The sequence below is a fragment of the Mus musculus genome, chromosome 13 (genome assembly GCF_000001635.26).
Source record: "Mus musculus strain C57BL/6J chromosome 13, GRCm38.p6 C57BL/6J".
In the NCBI taxonomy this organism is placed as follows: domain Eukaryota; kingdom Metazoa; phylum Chordata; class Mammalia; order Rodentia; family Muridae; genus Mus; species Mus musculus.
Genome location: NC_000079.6, coordinates 67,771,051 through 67,791,288, shown reverse-complemented (window position 1 = coordinate 67,791,288; position 20,238 = coordinate 67,771,051). Strand labels below are relative to the sequence as shown.

The 20,238-nt window shown below is 42.0% G+C and overlaps 1 protein-coding gene across 1 annotated transcript; it reads right to left on the bottom strand.

Annotated features, from left to right (window-relative positions):
• Window positions 1-2,206: 2,206 nt before the first annotated feature.
• Window positions 2,207-11,596, bottom strand: Zfp493 (zinc finger protein 493). Its single transcript, NM_028402.2, has 4 exons — window positions 11,470-11,596; window positions 7,373-7,499; window positions 6,800-6,895; window positions 2,207-5,130 (listed from the first exon to the last, which is right to left on the bottom strand). Exons 1-4 carry the CDS (start codon window positions 11,473-11,475, stop codon window positions 4,205-4,207), a joined length of 1,155 nt encoding a protein of 384 aa, NP_082678.2. The 5' UTR covers window positions 11,476-11,596; the 3' UTR covers window positions 2,207-4,204.
• Window positions 11,597-20,238: the final 8,642 nt, after the last annotated feature.

The following is a 20,238-nucleotide window of genomic DNA, read 5'->3' as shown; positions in this document are numbered from 1 at the left end:
GCTTTCATGTTGCTACTTTATTAAATCTTACCTTCTACATTTTATGTATGGTCTCAGTGTCTTCTTGGGTACGCGGCTGTCCTGGGACTTGAGTGTCTGAGTGAGGGTCTCCCTTCGGGGGTCTTTCACTACAACCTTTCTTTTCTGGTTTATCCCCAAGATCTCATGTTAACATCACAATATACTATGCCTTAGCATAGTATACATTTAAAATCCTTATAGTCTTTAAACAAATTCAAACATTGTAAGTTCAAGGTCACTTTAAAAATCTGAAGTTTCTCAACTGTGGCTTCTATAGACTCTAAATAAATTATATACTTTGTTGTTCCAAGAGAGAACAACAATTACAATTAAACCAAAGCAAAACCAAAAGCCAACAGTGTAAATAGTTCAGTGTCCAGTGTCAAACTCATGAGCTTCATGGGTTTGAAAGGCTATAGATAGCACTATCTGTCCTGCTATGCCATCCGGAAACACAATTTGTCCTGTAGGCTCAGGCCTAATCCACTCTATATATGCTAGTGTCCTTGATGGTCATCCCATGTGTGGACATCTCTAATTCTGGATTCTCCCAAGTACCTAAGCCAGAACCTTCAGCAATGGACTTTCCTGACCTATTTAGGGACTACAACCATGCTACATGTTGCTAGGCCTCAGTTTTTCTCTATGACACCTTTAATAATGGGGGTTTCACTATAACTACAATAGATGCTACATCTTCACTAATAGCCTCTCCTGACTTCACATAATGCCAAGACTCAGCTGCTCTCCATGACCCCTTCAGTCCTGCAGCTTTCTTGCCACCAAAATCAGTACCGTATGAGAGACTTTTACACATTACCAAGTTTGGATGACAGCCTGAGATGCAGCATTGACCCCTTCTGGCCTACAGCTCCAGAAGCTGTATTGGAGGTTAACTTTGAGGATGTAACTGCAGAAAATTTGAAAGGGATGATGTCTGTCTGTTACTAATCACAGCTGGGTTTTCGGCCCCAGCCAAAGAGCATCAATTGTCTTAGTGACCCAAGATTTTACTTCAGTGGTGCTGGTCCCAAAGTTGATTCTTTAGCCCAGCTGAACAGAAATCACAGGTTCGGCCGGGCGTGGTGGCGCACATCTTTAATCCCAGCACTTGGGAGGCAGAGGCAGGCGAATTTTTGAGTTCAAAGCCATCCTGGTCTACAGAGTGAGTTCCAGGATAGCCAGGACTACACAGAGAAACCCTGTCTTGAAAAAAACAAAAACAAAAAATCACAGGTTCATAAATAAAATATATCACCAAGACGGCCCTGATAAACATTAGAAAAACATAGACCTAACCATGTTTAATTTGAAGACCTAATTGGAGTCCATTCATTCTCTTCGTTTTCCTCTGAAATTTTACAAGCTAGATTTCCACTGTCTACATTTATCTCAACATTCCTATCTTCCAAGCTCCTTTAACATCTCAGTTAGCTCTGAGCATTCAGTGGCCTTCCCAGCTCAAAGCTCAAAATGCTTCCATAATTCTCCCCCACACATGGCCAGGTATATTGAGACAAGCTGACTCATGACAGCAGTCCAGGCGGTACAGTTAGAAAAACCCCAGGCTTGTGAAGGCTTGATGCCCCAGTGTAGAGGAATTTAGGGTAGTGAGGTTGGAGGGGGAGCACCCTCATAGAAGCCGGGGGGGGGGGTGTAGGATAGGGTTTTTTAGAGGGAAAACCAGGAAGGGGGATAATATTTGAAATGTAAATAGATAAAATAACCAATAAGAAATTAAAACAAACAAACAAACAAAAAAAAGGTATCAGTTGTCTAGTCAGAAACTAAATAGTACCCAGCCACCTTGCCTGAAGCAAGGACAGTGGATAGGCAAGTTTCCAGACCTCCCTGGTAACAGGTTCTAGCCCCCATGCCCCGGTAATGGAATGCCCTCAGAGATTGAGTAAGATAGAGTTCACCTACTCCAGAATCCCTAACGTGCTTTAAATCCAGCCTTGCGAGCTCATTTGGCTGTCTCTCCATTTTGGAAGGAGGAATCTCCTCATGCTGTTCTTCTGCAGAATAAAACGCTCCTTGCTTTTGCATGCTATTTGAGTCTTGGATACCATTCTTTGACGAACAATGGACCCTTATAATATCACAGGAGCATCCTACGATCCTGGTACCAATTTCTGTCCCAGTTTGCTTTTTGTTGCTGCAAGAAAACACTGACCAAAATCAATTTTGGGGAAAAGGGGTTTATTTCAGCTCACAAGTTACATCATCAAGGGAAGTCAAGACAAAAACTCAAGTAGGAATCTGGAGTTAGGACCTAAAGCCTGGACCATGAAATAATGCTGCTTGATGGCTTTTCCATAGCTTACTATCAGCTCTCTCCCTCCCCACCAGTCTCTTACTTACTTCCTTTATCATTCTTTGTTTCTTTCTAAATAATTTTTTCAGATTTACTTATTTTATGTATATGAGTGTTTTGCCTGTATGTATTTTGTGTACCATGTGCACTCCTGGTGCCTGTAGTGCTCACAAGAGGATGTTGGATGCCCTAGAAGTGGAGTTATGAATGGTTGGGTGCCACCATGGGGATGCTGGGAAAAGACCTTGGGTCCTCTGCAAGAGCAACCAGTGATGTTAATCAGAGTCATTTCTCTAGTCCCTTAACTTGCTTTCTTATACAATCCAGGACCACCTTCTCAGGGGTAGCACGACCAACAGTGGGACAGGCCTCCCCTCATCAATCATTAATCAAGAAAATATCCCAAGGACATGTTCACAGACCAGTAGGCAATTCTTCAATTGAGGTTCTTTCTTCCTAGGTGTCTTTAGTTTGTTTCAAGTTAACACAAACTAACCAGCACAGCAAATACAATTCATAGGGTTTGTCTCCAATAATATTTTTATATTCCAGTCTTTAACTTGTGGGTTTGACTTGTTTGGGGGTCAAATAACCCTCTCACAGGGGTTGCCTAAGACCATCAGAAAGCACAGATATTCTGATTCATAACTAGCAAGTTTACAGTCACAAAGAAACAATTAAAATAATTTTCTGGTTAGGGGTCACCACCACAGGAGGAACTGTTTTAAGGGTTCATCATTAGGAGGGTTGAGAACCACTACTTTAGATGTAAGTGATTGGTTAAGGATTAAGACACTATTTACACAATGATTTCTACTAGAACAAATTTTCTCTCTTCAGGCTTATGTATTTGAAAATGTTCTTCCTGAGTCATTCGTTACATATGTACAGTTTCTGTATGAATTGACTCATAGTTGATGAAGATCCAGTTTCACTTAAAGGCCTTACCTTTACTGAAGGGGTGTCTCACAATATTTCTGTTGTTTATATTCTGAAGAATAAAGGATTTTCTGTGTTATTTGAAATGATAGGGTTTCTACCATATGTAAAACTTTGATTATGTGTATAAAATAATTATTCAATACTTAAGACCCTCTCTTGGCTTTTACAAGATCTCTCCAGTATGAAACTGGTAGTATTGAAGAAGTGTTGAACTGTTAGTAAATTCCTTGAGATTCTGAGGGTTCTCTTCCTTATCGTATTGAATTATAGTACTGAATTATGGGATAACATTATGGAAGGATTTGCAACAGAGGCTGTACTAATCTGGATTTTCTCTACTATGGATTCTGTTGTGTCAAATAACATCTGAACAATTTTTAAAGGCTTTGCCACATTGCTCACATTTGTATAACTTCTCTCCGATATGGAATCAGCAATGATGTTTAAGATTTGAAGAAGAATTAATGTGGCCTTGCCACATTCTTCACATTTGTAAGGTTTCTCTCCAGCGTGAATTCTTTCATGTTGAGTGAGGCCTGTGGTACAAGTGAAGGCTTTGCCACAGTCTTTGCAATTGTAGGGCTTCTCACCTGTATGGATTCTATGGTGTCGAGGTAGAGTATGACAGTTATTAAAGGCTTTCTCACATTTGTTGCACTTACAGAGTTTTTCTCCCCTATGAATGCACTGGTGCTTCATAAAGGATGAATAAATGCTAAAGGCCTTCCCACACTTATCACACTTATACGGTTTTTCTCCAGTATGAACTCTCCAGTGGTAAATAAGTTTGGTAAAACAGTAAAAGGCCTTGCCACATTCCTTGCATTTGTAGAGTTTCTCACCAATATGGATTCGCAGATGCTTATGCAGGTATGAAGCAAAAGTAAAGGCCTGGCCACATTCATCACATTTGTAGAGTTTCTCTCAAATATGTATTCGTTGGTGTTGGTTACGGCTGGAGGAACAGTTAAAAGCTTTGCCACATTCCTTGCATTTGTAGGGTTTCATGCCAGTATGGATTCGACGATGCTTATACAGATATGATGAACAGCTAAAGGCCTGCCCACAGTCATCACACTTAAAGAGTTTCTCTCCCCTATGAATTTGTTGGTGTTGGTGAAGGCTAGAAGAACAGTTAAAAGCTTTGCCACATTCTTTACATTTGTAGGGTTTTTCCCCAGTATGGGTTCCCCGGTGCTTAGAAAGAATGCAGCGACCAATAAAGGCCATGCCACATTCTTCACATTTGTAAGGTTTCTCTCCAGTGTGAAGTCTCTGGTGTTTAGAAAATGTTGAGTGTACACTAAAAGTCTTTCCACATTCATCACATTTGTAAGGCTTCTCTCCAGTATGAATTCTATGATGTTTAGAGAGCGTTGTGCGAGCACTAAAGGCCTTACCACATTCTTCACATTTGTATGGTTTCACTCCAGTATGAACTTTTCGGTGAACAGTAAGTCCTGAATAGTTAGTAAAAGCTCTGCCACATTCTTCACATCTGTAGGGTTTCTCTCCAGTATGGATTCTTTGATGCTTACCCAGATATGAAGAACAGTTAAAAGCTTTGCCACACACTTCACATTTGTAAGGTTTCTCTCCAGTATGAATTCTTTGGTGCTGTTTAAAACTGAAGGAATATTTAAAAGCTTTGTCACACACTTCACATTTGTAAGGTTTCTCTCCAGTATGAATTCTTTGGTGCTGTTTAAGGGTGGAGGAATAGTTAAAAGCTTTGCCACATTCTTTACATATGTAGGGTTTCTCTCCTGTGTGAATTCTCTGGTGCTGAACAAGCAGTGATTTCCAACCAAAAGCCTTCCCACATTGTTTACACTGATAGGGTTTTGATCCTGTTGAGCAGAGGTTGAGGAATCACTAAAAGCATATCGGCATACTTTAATTCATCAATGATTACCTTTAATATGCACAGTTTTCACTCATGGTTACAAATTTAAATATAATTAAGAATCGCATAAATGGGTACTAGAGAGATGCCTCGTCAGCCAAAGAGCACTGGCTATTCTTCCAAACTGCCTGGGTTCAATTCCCAGCGCCCACATGACAGCTCAAAACTGACTATAACTCCAGTTCCAGGAGATCTGACACCTTCACACAGATATACATTCAGCCAAAACACTAATACACATGGTATAAAAATAAGTAATTTTTTTTTAAGAAAATGAACCACATAGATGGAAAACTACAGACATTCATACATCAGTAATCCTTCAGCATGATTCAAAAGTGTAGTAAATTAAAACTACGTAAACTACCACTGAGGTGTGAATATGAACACATTGTAGAACAAATAATGGAATACTATTAACCTAAATAGCGAAGCCAGTCATACCATCTACATGAGGGCATTATGCTAAATGAAAAGTCCACACTATGAAGTCAATTATGTATTATTGGTCTTACATAGAAACTCAAAGTAGCAAAACTTGTGAGACTGGCAATCAAGTGGTGACTTCAACACACTGGACAGATGAACACACAGGGTGGGTGAGAACACGGAGTGAGTGTACACACCAGGGAGGTGTATACACTAGACAGGTAAACACACTGGGAGGGTGTGCACAGGGGTTAGAGGTGAACACACTAGGTGGGTTAACGAACAGGTGGGGAGTGGACACACTGGGGAGGCCAGTGAGCACACAGGGGTGTGTGTGAACACACTGAGCAGGTGAACACACCAGAAGGATGAACACACTAGGTGGGTGAACACATTGACAGAAACAGAACATTTTTATACATATAGTGTTTCACTTCTCAAAGCTATAAAATTTTATATACAGATAAACTACCTAGAATGTACCTAACAAGATGAAACAACATACTTGAAATTCATCAGTGTTATGCTTTAAATACAATAAAATAAACACCTAAAGGAGATACCAAATCAGGAAAATTCTCTAATTTGCTTTTAAAGGACAGAAGCAGCCGGGCAGTGGTGGCACACGCCTTTAATCCCAGCACTTGGAGGTAGAGGCAGGTGGATTTCTGAGTTCGAGGCCAGCCTGGTCTGCAAAGTGAGTTCCAGGACAGCCAGGGCCATACAGAAACCCAGTCTCGGGGGGGGGGGGGGTGTAGGACAGAAGCTCTGCTAAAGGCAGCATATCTATCAATGAATAGCTAATAAAGTTAGCACCTAGCATTTTGAGAAATACTCACTTAGCAGGATACAACAGACAAAAAAGTCAATTGATAATGAAAGAAGCAGCCCACCTAGATTAGACAATAATTTTCCCAATTATTCTATTCTTATATAATAGTATAGCTCCCTGTGGCTATTTAAAGCCACATGGAATCTGAATCTCCCTGCTCATCCTCCATCTTCCTCCTCTCTTTTCCTGTGTTGCTCCCTGACTCAGCAACTCTTACCTCTGCCTCCCTTTTCCCTGTCCAATCGCAGGCTTCTTGTACTAATTTTTAAATTAATTGGACAGATAAAATTCTACTACAGGAAAACCATGCTTTATCTTGTATTTTTGCACTGATTCAGCCATCCCTACATACCTGGGTATGTGCCTACACTTGCCTGTGTCTTCACATTCCAAGGCTCTGGTCGTCGTTCCAGAAATGTGATCAGGTGTGGCTTGGAGAAAGCAAGACCTGTTTGGAAAGGGGAATAAGATGCTTGGCTCTTTTCTCCTGGAAATTAACATTTGGACTTAGTTCTATGCATATATGGGAAGAGATTATGAACAACTGCAGAAAATTCTATGATTAACACACTTCCTGAAAGATGATATTCTTAGGAGTCATTTACAACCTGCGATTCCTTGAGCCTCATTACAAGGAAAAGTATTAACGCAGAAGGATGAGGCATTTTCTCTAACATGTGTTCCAGCCTCCTGCTACCGAGCTACTAACAAGGCCACTACAATGGAGGGTGCATACCTCCACAAACAGGCTAAGCATACTCTAAAATATTTCTTAGCCCCATCACATTCCATCTTTTTCTCTTTAAAGGCAGGCACATGAGCTACATTGTTGGAAGGCACAAACTCTCCAACATGAGTTACCCTACAAATGGAGGCAGTTCCTTTTGACAGTGAAATAAGAGTTCACAATGGAAGTGATCCTTACCCAGGAACACAAGGTGGCTGTAATTCTCCAACATCACTTCCTTATACAAATTCCACTGAGCAGAGTCCAGACATTCACGCTCCTCTGCAGAGAAATCAATGGCCACATCTCTGAATGACAGCAGTTTCTGAAATTAAATGAAATCAATAGCAAAAATTAATAACATAAATACCGAATAGTCAACATACTTGCAGTCACAATTCTAAATTTTGAAGAAGATGAAATTATAGATAGAAATGGTTCTGACATAGGTGCCTGATATTAAATACCTTGAAATGAAATGATATCTCATGAATTCATCCTCTTTAAAGAAAGAGAATGACATAAGTTCCAAAACTTAAATAAAGGTAATTTTATGAAAATAAATTGTAAAATTTAGGAATTCACAAAAATATGTATTTAGTGTGGAATGCTTGCATAGTACACCACACATTGCATGCATTCTCACAGGAAGAAGCTATGGTGAGGAGTACCACAGTAGAATACTGTAGCCACAGTGGAGTCGGGGCCATACACTGGAGCCCTGATTTCAGTAATGCACAGAGACCCAGAGACAGTACTAGCTAGTTCCAACCACCCCACCTCATTTACTGATCCTCAGTCCTGCAAATGCCTCAATTTCAACTTCTTTTTAAGTATCTTCTCTCTCTAGTTTCACCACAAACAGGACTTGTCCTCTGAAAGTGAGCCAAGATGCCATAGAGTTTGCAAGTGTACCATTGCTTTCCAGTTGTGTAGCTGATGGCTTTGGGCATAGGTTCATGTCCTGACCACACAGGCTTTAGAGATGGAAGGCTAACTCTGATTATCAGTTCTTTTAGGAATATGGGGGTATATGGTGGATTAATAAGTTAAAACTTCATAGGGTCTTCTTGTCTGATTGTTTCTCTTAGCCTGTTTATGAAGCTGTCATTCCACTGACTTAGAGATAAACTCCTGTCATGGTTCATACAAGTCCTTAACTACGGAACTAAAACTACACATTCTTGGCTTGGTCAGGATTGGCAATGGCACCCTGGCAGGAGGTGCACCTAACACTGATAATGCCAGAGATATGATTTGTGGTAAACAGGCAAGGTCGCCATTTGTTACATTCTGTTTGCTTTTTAAAATCTTCATCTAATTGGTCTTTTATGTGCAGTTAACATTACTTTGAATGTACAAATGAAATTACACACTTGGTCTATAAAGTTGTTAAAAATTAATGAGCATTTGACTCATCTTGTTATACATATTAAGAGTATACCATCTATAAATATAATAGATTAATATAGTCTAAAATACTTACCTGCTATTTGAGTGTTGGAATTAAAATGAGGCTGTTTGTTGGGTCAATATGCTTTCTTTATTGATCGTTAATTTTGATCCAACCAGGGGTGTTTGTCAACACACTATATAAGGTTATATTCTGTTCTAAAGAACTGCCTCTTTGGGAATTATCACTTCAATAAAATTTATATAGATATAATTTAGGAATTTTATTGATCCATGTATCAATAGATAGGATGATAATTCAACTAAATGTCTGATCTGCAGAGGCACTTCCATCACAGGCCTTTACGTCTACCTACACCTCACTATCTTGTTACATAGATGAGCTCACTCTAAAGGTTGGGGGTCATTCACCTAGTTTCAGATATTTAGCTTAATCTTTTATATTAAATTTATCTAATTAAATCTATCCAATCAATTTATGGTGTAAGAGACACAGTCTTGTCCTTTGTTCTTTATTTAGTGTCAATTACCATTCTTTTGTGGTGGCAGTTCCACAGCATCATGAGAGCTATGTATAGATCATCTACATCACAAGAACTATTTATAGATCATCTACTTTAAAAGAGGATTGTTGGAAGGTTGATGGACTAACATCACTGTGAAATCCTGAGGGTACAGTTATGCTGGTTGCAATAAGAAAAGCCCACCTATACGTTTGCACATACACCTTCTTGGTTTAATAACTTTTCTATTGTAATAAAACATTACAACCAAGACAACTTTTTTAACGGGGTAGGGTGGGGGTGTTGTTTTGAGACAGGGTTTCTCTGTACAGTCCTGGATATCCTGAACTTGCTCTGTAGATCAAGCTGGACCGGAACTCAAAGATCCATCTGCCTCTGCCTCCTGAGTCCTGGGATTAAAAATGTAAGCCACCACTGCCCAGCACCCAAGGCAACTTATAAAAGATTTTTACTGGGCTTATGGTTTCAGAAGATTACAGTCCAGAATAGTGAAATGCTAGCAGGAATTGCTGAGAGCTCACATCTTGATCCACAAGCAAGAGGCAGAGCTCTGAGAGAGGGTAGGAGTCTTTCTGACATCTCAAAGCCTGTCCCAAGTGACATATTTCCAACAAGGCCACGCCTACGACTCCTTCTCAAGCAGTTCCACCAAATGGAGACAAAGCATTCAAAGAAGAGCCCAGGGGCACCATTCAAACCACACCTTCAGACTGGGCTTTGGGAGTGGAGGTGTCCTGTATCCTGGAGTCTGCTGCATAGTATGGTTGTCTTCTACTGACTACATGTAAATGAAGTAGAATAGAAAGACAGGAGAAGTTAAGATCTGGGAAGAGAGATCCCCTCACTTGAGTTTGAAGCTTTTCAGCAGCTGAAAGTCAAACATTTTGACAGCTAACACTCAATGTGAAGGTTTCCAGCAGAGGCAATATTTGTCTTCCTTAGTAATACTTTCAAATAAAAATGTTACAATAGCCATGAATAGGGCTGGAGAGATACCTGAATGGGTAAATACGGACTGCCAGAAACTCTGTCAGTTAATAACAGAGTTCAATACCCAGAACTCACATGGTGGAAAGGGAGAATGACTCCCAGAAGATATCCTCTGACCTTGTAGGTCCTGCCATGTCAATGTGGCACAAACCAATAATCCTAGTCCTTGGGAGGTAGAGGCAGGAGGATTAGGAGTTCAAGGCTGGCTTCATTAAGGTGCTTACAAGGTGCCAGTCACAGGGCCCTGAGTGATCAGAGCTCCTCAATTCCATCTTTTTGTCTCTCTGACACACTGTAAGTACTTGGGTGAGTTTGTCTAGAACTGTTTGGGGAGGGTTAGGGAACCTAGATGCCACATTCTTCGATAAGAGTTGGTTTAGGTGAGTTTAGACACTGCAGATGATATGCAAAGACAGAACAGCTGGCCATTAAAGAGCGATGAAGACCGACCTCTTAGGATGCAGTATTATTTCCTCCCCCAGAGACATTTCAGCCCCCTCTCACCTGTAACCAACAGCCCTGTACCCACGCCTATTCTCACACCAATTTGTTTCTCCATTTTGAAAAGGAGTCCAAACGCAGTCTCCGAAGGTACTGGCTGATCTATTATTTTCTAGTACTTTTCACTCTACACTACAGAGTGAACTACTTGGTTGACACAAAACTCAAATCTTTCCCTTTAAGGGACTATTCTGCCCTCATTCATATAGGAGTGTTAGTCTTGGGGTTGACGTCACAACAGTGATCGCGAAGGACTTCTATTCAAAATAGTTCATAAATCTAACAGTTCATTACCAAGAAAATGGAACCAACATTCCAAACACCAACCGCCCTCCCAAAACTCCCTTCACTTGCAAATAAACAAGGTTATGAACTTTTGTCAACTCCAAGAGTCCTGGGCCAGCTATAAAGTAAAGAAAGCACCACACACCCAGTTGGTTCTAGATTTCCTGAGAAATCTGACTACAACCATGTGAGCCTGAGTCAGCTAGAGAGCAGAGTTTCCCCAGCCAAGCAGGAGAGTGCGCTCCCAGTCATAGCCTCAGGCTGTCATCAGACACCAGTCAGGGTGAAACCTGCCAGGACTTCCAGCAGTTCTCACTCCTGGGTCCTGAGCCAGCTCTCCTGCGCAGGGTGGACTCCAGCAGTAGCCTCGTGCAAGCAAAACGGTCACTCTCAGAGCCGACCCCATTGCCCTTTCCGCAGCTCTGACCTGGATCCAACGTGGGGTTGGTCCAGCCTAGGTCAGCACAGCACCCCCAAGTCCGCTTCTTCCCACCTCCCATCCACAAACCCTCGCCATCCATTCCGGACCCATCACCACGCGGACCCTCACGCCTGCAGGGCAGCGTTGCACCCTGGACGAACCTCCATGTGAGAGATGCAAACCGAGTACTGAGCAAGACCTTTTTCTTGCTCAACTTTGGGAAAGATGCAACTATGCAGACCGAGAGTAGAAACGTGGTTTCCTGACTGGCTCCTTGTGACGTCATATGGGCAAGACTACATTTCCCACAACTCTATGCGAAAGAAATCCCTTAGAGTGTAAGGGGTTGGGAGGAAGCAGTCAGTTTGTGTCCTGGTACAACCACAGGGAGCCAGTTGGCTTTTAAAATGCTAAATTTAAACCGGGCAGTGGTGGCGGCGCTAGCTTTTAATCCCAGCACTTGGGAGGCAGAGACAGGCTCTGAGTTCGAGGCTAGCCTGGTCTATGGAGTGAGTTCCAGGACAGCCAGGGCTACACAGAGAGGGGGGGGAAATGCTGAATTCAGTACAGGACACGTTTAAATGTAAATTGAGCCTTTGGCAGTAACCTTTAATAGGTTTGCAACTTATTTCTGTTCAATATGTTGCGATTTAAACTCAAAAGTGTACTTATTATGGAATCTTCTACATGTAAAGTTCACACTGATTCAATATTACTATAAAATAACTATATGTGACCTTCCTTGTAGTCGAACTGCTCAGGAACTTAAGACAGGAGGATCCCAAATCCAAGGCTAACCTGGGCCAAATAAAGAGACCTTGTTTCAAAATACAATGTACAAGTAGGGTTAGGGAGCAAGGGGTAAAGCCCTTGACTACAGTGGAGGCTTGGCTTAATACCAAGCATTACATATGCATAACTACTCCTTGTTCACCTGTGTGAGCCATACATGGATAAGACTCCACAACTGGATAACGTTTTCATGTGAACACTGGAAACTTCCATACAGTGAAGGGCATGGATCAGGGACACAGCTGTTTTAAATCATTGGACAAAGTTAAACATCCAGCTCTCTGATGTTAACTTACGAAGAAATCCTGAATTTATCTCAGGATCTTTTTTTGGTCTGTCTGTAAGTAGAGTGCACACATGTTCATCCACTAATTTGTGCTATACAAGAGCTTCATCCTCTTCTACCTGGTTTTTCATGAATGCAGGCAAGTATTGTTGGGGACAAGAAAAGAAACGTATTCTAAGTACTATGACGATTTCACTTTCAGATTTCATTAAATTCTAGAGAGAAACTAAATTCATAGTTCCAGGCCCTAGGGGAGCTGGGGACTTCCGTATAGCTGAATAGCTTCTGTTTTAAACAGTTGTCTGAGTCCAGCCATCTCAAGGGCAACTTCTCCATCTTGCTGGCAGGGTCATACAAGTTCATGTTCCCAGGCCCGTAAAGAACAGCTATCACTCACTTTTCCAAATGTTTTCTTAATTTGTTAACAGCTGTGTGTGTGTGTGTGTGTGTGTGTGTAGAGAGAGAGAGATTGCTATTATTTAAACCATGGTTTTACACACACACATATATACTACATACAGCTGACCCAGTCCTTTGTCTCCTTAGCACTCTAAGCTCCTAACCACTCCAGACCTAATGTCTAGGAGAACGAATTAAGGACCTTGAAGCCAAGTGCCCTGGATACCGCCCAGTCTCCAATGGTACTCCTTTGTTTAACCCATAATGTCAAAATACAATTGGTTAAAAGTGCAGCTCCCCTCCCCTGGTCCCCCCTGTTTTGTGTTCCCATCCTTTAAAAATGTTGTTCAAACTCCCTTTGGGAGGCAGTTCAGATTCCAAAGTGACTGCCTCCTCGAGGCTCTGAAAATAAAGCTTCATTTTTTAAGTTTTCATATCTGAAGTGAGTTTTCTCAGCTTCCACCCCAAACCCAACAGTATTCACTAGCAGGTGTGCTAGGAGCTCATGCTTACTTCCCCTGCTCCTCTCCCAAGTGGAGGGACACAGTTCCAGGGATCATACTGTGTGTGCAATGACTCCTGTTCCATCATCGATTGGAATTCCCCATGCAGAGGCTTGCTTGATCTGCCATCATCAGTTTCCTTTCTTTTCGGATCCTGAAATTATTCCTATATGACAATGGTTAGAAAGTCAAGAGCATATGCCTCAAACTTCCCTCAGTTCCTCCAAATCAGGACAGAGGAACGATTCTTCCCTGGATGCAAGGCTATCAGAAATAGCTTCCTAGGACTATCAAGTGAGTTCATTGGAAAAAGCCAGATTGGCATTACAGAGTATTGAGTCCTCCTAACTCCTAGCAGGAATATTTATTCCTGGGAGCATCATGTCAGAAACCAAAGCACAAAGCACTATCAGAAGGAAGAGTCCGTGCAGCAGAAGACCACATCATTTTGGATATGCCTGTACCATAGGATGACCATCAAGTGGCCTAGTCGGCCATCACTGGAAAGAGAGGCCCATTGGACACGCAAACTTTATATGCCCCAGTACAGGGGAACGCCAGGGCCAAAAAGGGGGAGTGGGTGGGTAGGGGAGTGGGGGTGCGTGGGTATGGGGGACTTTTGGTATAGCATTGGAAATGTAAATGAGCTAAATACCTAATAAAAAATTAAAAAAAAAAAAAGGATGACCATCAAGAACAGCAGTAGGTGTGGAGTAGAGCTAGCTAGCCCAAGTGTGGAAGACAAGCTCTGTGTGCTGCAGAGAATGGAGCCAGAGAAGTGACCCATGCCCCTTGGAGGATCCCAGAAGATAAGTGAATCCCAGATAATTAGATGTTGACATATTTAAAATTTTTGAAGCTTTGTTTTGCTTTAAGATTTTTTTTACCTGTGTCCCAGTTATTCCTCCTTGAAGTAAGAATGTATTTATCTTATTTTTATTTTTTATTTTAAATAGACAGACCCAGAGGAAGGTTACAGTGGGCAACTTAGCTGAACTAGGCATCCCCAGGGATTTAAAAATTCTCTGACCTTGTATGAAGAGCCACTAAGTGGTGACTTCCTGCCCTTGTGTTATAGGTTTCCAAGGACCACACTCTTCCAATTTGCAAATGACCTTCTATAGCCTCTAAAACTAAACTAAATTATAAAAAGAGCCACTGAGGGATTGCTACAAGAGTTACAGACCTTGGGCTACAGAATGTTGGCTTAGCCCAATGTTACATATCAGAGGTTACCCATTTGGCTATCAGCTGACAGGAGGCAAAAGGAGCCTTTTCTAGAGCAGGATTGCTGTAATCCTTCAGATCCCAGCTCCAAAGAATGAGAGACAGGTTCCAGAGTTCCTAGGTGTAGCCATGCATTACTGCCTCTAGATACCAGAGGTTGTGGAAAGAGCAAGGCCACTATACACCAGCACAAAATGGGGCACTGTGTCCCTAACCTAGCCTAAGACTAAAACAAACAACATCCATGGCTTTAAAAACAAATCTTACTTCAGCTGCACGTCTAGAATTTCCAGACATCTCAAACCTTTTCATCTGTTTGTCCACAAAACAAAAAAACATTACAAAAGAGGTTCTATGTGAGAGACCAAACCGTGGGAAACTAGGTCCCGCAATTACTCTCACCCTAAAGATCCGGCTGACCCTTTGAAGGGAATTATGTCACCCCCTCTTTCATTGCCTCCACCTGGCACCTGAGCCTGCCAGCTTCACTCCCTCCTTCACTTGGCGCCTAGAACTGCTTAGATTAAGGCAGCTTCACCTCCTCCACCATGTCTCCGTTTGGTGCCTGGGACTGTTTATGGCACTCCAAGATAGCTACAAGAAGTTTGATGGCTTCCTGGGACTGTGAGGTCAGGGCTGGCACTCCAAGATAAATTGCAGAATGTTTGAAGGCCGCCCAGGACAGTTTTAGGGCCGACATTCCAAGTTAAGTTGCAAGAGTCCTGTAATCAGCATCCGCCCCAGATGTCCATCCCGTTCTCTGTGTTTTATTATACCCCCTCGACCCCTCCCCAATTTTTTCTCATTGTGTGCTTATAACCTGGCTCTTTGCCTTCATTAAACAGACCTTGACAATTTTCTGCTTGGTCTCGCTTCCCTTTCTCCGCTCATTTCTCTTGCAGGCCCCGGGCCTCCTCGACCTACGGAATAACTAAGTTCTGCTGGACGGGACAGTTCTAACCCAAACTTTCAGGTCATGTGAATGCTCTATTACAAACCTGTCCAAATGATTAGACCCTGTAGGACAGTCTCTCTGTTTAAGAGCTGTGGTGGCTATTGCTGGGAAATGTAGTCTCCCTGACTCTGATGACCCAAGGATCTACTCTGGAAACAGCCATTCAGTTTTTGGTAAGCACATGTGAGTCCTTCAGCAGTTCCGACAGGAGTTCCCCCCCCCCCCCCCCCCCCGTGCTCGCTGTCGCATGCAGCTCTGAAACAGAGGTTGGTCAAGGGGGCAGTGTAACCTTAGCAGGCTGAAGAAAGTGTGCAGGGCGTGGTGTAATCCGGGCATGAAGGGAGCAGAGGAGGGGGTTAATGTAAACCTTTTGGAGGTGTTGTGCTGAGCTAGCCTGGGCCCCATCTGCATGCAGGTCAGAGATGGGGGAAAGGCTATGAGGTTAATGCTAGGAACCTCATAAAAGGCATCTTGCTGCCTTAATCCTCCTTGTGCTTTTGGGAGATCAGGCTTGGTGCTTCAGGAATGGAGAAGCTTGGAAGATAAAGGGTTGCCTGGGTGGGTTTCTGATTTATCATTGGCCAGAGGTAGTGTTGGAGCTCAAGTGTCAGCTTTGCTCTGGAAGCCTGTTTTTAGCTGCGGAGCTGTTATTTCTCAATACATTTAGGCAAGGGGAGATCTGGTCCCTTCTGTACTTATGGATGGACAGTATTCTTGTTTTAGTTGACTTCAGTTCAAGTTCCAGGGACAGAGGGAGACCTGTGGGGAAGACTGGTGTATGTGATGTTTATCCCATGTTCTGCACATGTGTAATAGTTGTGTAGCTTGGTCTTCATATGGGACTCCTAAAGTGGGAACAGGGTCTGTCTCTTATTCTTTTCCCTTTGGGACCCTTTCCCTCTCCTGGGCTGCCCGTCTAGCCTCAATAGGAGATGAGCCTAGTCTTACTGCAAGTTGATATGCCAAACCTTGTTGATTTCCATGGGAGGCCTCCCTTTTGCTGATGAGAAAGTGAGGAGGAATGGGTGGAAAGGGGGAGATGGGTGGGAAGGACTGGGAGGAGAGGCAAGAGGGTAAAGCGGTTCAAGTAAACAAATAAATAGTTTAATTAACACATGTGAATTCTTAACATTTTTCATGCTTTAATAAACAGGACAAATAATATTACTCTCATACGTTATTTTGTTACTTTGCTCAATAATGTATGGGAAACAGAAATTGTGAATTACAGAAAACTTTGAAATAAGAAAATCATAGTATTAGCAGTTACAATTCTTAGCTACAGCACTCTGAGGCATAGGTGTCAAATAGTCGTTAGCAATATTGCAAGCACATCAGTATCTGTTTGAGGAAAAAAGTAGAAGATGTAAATGAAAATAAGAGCAGAGTGATACCTAGTGTATTTTAAATATTAAAAAATATTGCTATTGCTATACTTGCTGATTATTAAATTCTTCAGATATATGTTTTCTCTATGAATTCTCTCCTTGTCCTACCCTTCTGCTGCTCCATATCATGTACTTTGTTACACTATCATTTGCATCAATCTGAATGCTGTACAAGTCTAGATCCCCAGAAGAGAGCCACAGGCATTGCATCAAATCTGTTTCCTTCACATTTCACATTCGTGACTGTGTGTATCATGTGTTGATGAGTGCCCTCACCATGATTTTTGTGGTGTATCATACAAGTATATGACACTAAATGTGTGGTCTTAACGTGGATACACTCATGTGTTACCTGTCTTGAAAGGAAAGTTTCCACGTGGGCTTAGAGGATCTTCTGTCTTTGCTTTCCATGAAGATGGGGGCCAGTGTGAGATCATGTGACCACTTCAGGAAGGGCTGAGGATTATTACCAGTGTAAGAAGCATTTCTACACAGAATCTAGATTTGTGTCCATGGGCACATGATGTCTGTGTTAGGGTTTCTATTGCTGTAATAAAGACCATGAGGAAAGGCCACTTGGAGAAGAAAGGGTTCCTTTCAGCTTACAACTTCAGGTAACAGTCTATCACTGAGGGAAATCAGGAGAGGAACCTGGAGGCTGGAACTGGAGCAGAGGCCAGAGAGGAATGCTGTTTACTGGCTTGTGTACCATGACTTGCTCAGCCTGCTTTCCAGTACCATATAGAGCCACTTGCCCAGGGGGTGCACCATCCACAATAGGCTGGGTTGTTTCATATTCACATTAAGAAAATAATATCATATAGAGGTAATTTCTCAATTATGCTTTGTCCTACTCAAATGACCCTAATTTGTTCCAATTGATCATGAGACCTACTTATCAAAATGCCTATTGGTATTCATATTATTATTAATTTTAATTTATTAAACTGTGATATCATTCATTGCTCTTTATTTCAGGAAATGCCATCCTTATGGGATATGGCCATTGATTTCTCTGCAGAGGTGTGGGAATGCCTGGAGCCTGCTCAGTGGGATCTGTACAGGGACGTGATGCTGGAGAATTACAGCCACCTTGTGTTCCTAGGTACACATTGTATCTATAGAGAATTCCTATCTCAGCATCAACGTGCAACTTCCTCACTCTGTACAAGGTCTCATGGGAGTATTTGTTTTTCAACAGTGAGTTTCATATTCTTTACAGAAAAAAAAATTTAGGCAGGTTGCTGTATAGCTTAGAACCACTTCATTGTTCTTTGTGTGTTTAGTCTGTCTGTGTTGGAAGCATACATCCTTCACTTTAGTGGGATTGTTATAAATTCAATGGCATGAGGCACGGAGGACTCATGTTAATGAAAATGTTTCACAGTGCAGTTTTAACTGAGCTTTAAATGAAGCCCAGTATCTGCAGATTATAAATTCTTCCTCAATATTCTAATATTTCTGTCAGAAAACATTTAAGGAATTACGTGTTTTCAATTATTTACTATATCATTTTCTTCCATATAAGCAGTGTCCTGGAAGAGACATGTCAATTCCCAGTAGACGAACATGCAAACAATCGTGCACTCTTTTTCTTCAAACAGGTCTTGCTCTCTCCAAGCCACAGCTGATGACATTGTTGGAGCAAAACCAAGAGCCTTGGAATGTGAAGAAACAAGCATTAGCAACAGCCATGCACCCAGGTGTGTAGGAATGAGGAGATCAGTGGACAGATGAAGGTTCCCAAGATACAAAGTTTAGCCTTTACCATGGACGTTGAGACATTACGTTGTGGTGGAAATTATTTCTAAAGCATAGCCTTTAACGTCTTCTGTCATAGAAGTCATCTCTCAGACATGTACGAAGGTTCAAGAGGCTAAGCTTTGTTCTTCCCCTCCAATGAACTCACTTATATATAAGGAGCTTGCAAAAGAAACTTCCTCATTTGGTTGTGTTCTCCATTGTCATGTGAGACACTCAATGCTGGTCAGACTAAGTCATTGACATGTTGACTGAAGAGCAGGAAAGAGCTCTCTAAGCTTAAATGAAGCATGGCTGGGTTTGTAAAGCCATACACAATTACACTATACCAGAGGCTGGGAGGGGTCAGAAGTTTTCGATGTATCTGGCAATCACAGCAATTTGTTTTATGATATAAAACAGTGGATATCCCAAAGCTCCATTTGCGGCTGTATGCGAACGTTTTTGCACATCAGTATAAGGTTACCAGGGCAGGAAGTGGGTGGCGATCCAGTAGCTGTTCCTATGGCTTTCTTGGAAGTTAATAGATTTAAGTCTTTTAAGGATTCATAAAACTCTATTTATTTTTAGGAAAATACTTAAATTTTCTTAAATATTAATTATAAGAAATCTGAGGGTTTTCTTTATGAATGCAATATTTTAGATACTTCGGAACTACTAAAGTGATTTGTTTCAAGCCCAGTGGTGGTGGTACATGTCTTTAATCCCAGCACTTGGAAGGCAAAGGCAGGTGGATCTACATGAATTTGATGTCTCCCTGGTAGAGAGAGCAAGTTCTAAGATAGCCTGAGCTAGCTACACTGAGAAACAACAACAAAAACAAAAGGGTTTTGTTTCAGAGTCTAGTTATGGTTAGCCATAGGAGTTAGCCCTTTGGGAAAATTGTGGTTAATATTACCATATTCAAAAGGTCTCCTTTTGAGTTCTGCAAACTTCCTCCATGTGAGCATAGGCATGATCATTGGCTCTCAGGTTTATAATGGGAGCAGGGCTGAGGAGCCGGTCCAGGCGTCTCTGGAAGGTGACTCAGAACAACTGTTCTGGGTGAGCTTTCACATTCTACAGCTCCTCCTCCTCAGGCCACGTTGCTTTCTCTCCTTGGCTGTGGTGGGCTCACATGTGTCGCATAAACTTTAGTTGAAGTGAGTACCCACAGTTTAGTCTGCTGTGCTGACTGACACTGTGGCAGAACCTCTGTCGTATATTGTCTCACAGTCTGCTGAGGACTACTTACAGACTCAGACATTGACCTCTCAGTGCAGAAATTAGCTTTGTTATAAGGAGGAGAAATCAAAGCGAGGGACAGGGCACGGCCATTTGAACTTGCATGTAGTTCCCATACCATTTGGGTGGCAGTGTTGGTAGGAGGTTCCTCTGTACACAGTATCCTCAGTTTTCATATAAAGAGACACTGTGTGCAGGGTAATTGCATTGAGTGCTTGCATTTGAGACATCTAGACTGTGGTGCTGAGTCCAAGATCCTCCTCAGCATGAGAGGATCCATGCCCTGCCTTGTGAGACAGGAGGAGTAATCCATCTTCCCTGCAGATTAGGAGTAGGAGTTCCTAGTCTGGCTTACAGGTCAGAGGGAGACAGGAGCAGCAGATGCTGGCAAGTCC

What these genes read in the sequence shown, in the direction of transcription:
- Zfp493 (NM_028402.2), bottom strand. An exon ending in CAGCCACCTTGTGTTCCTGG is followed by an intron (nt 6,896 to 7,372) that starts GTAAGGATCACT and finishes CTTTCCAAACAG; the next exon opens with GTCTTGCTTTCTCCAAGCCA. An exon ending in AAGTGTAGGCACATACCCAG is followed by an intron (nt 5,131 to 6,799) that starts GTATGTAGGGAT and finishes TCTGCTCAACAG; the next exon opens with GATCAAAACCCTATCAGTGT.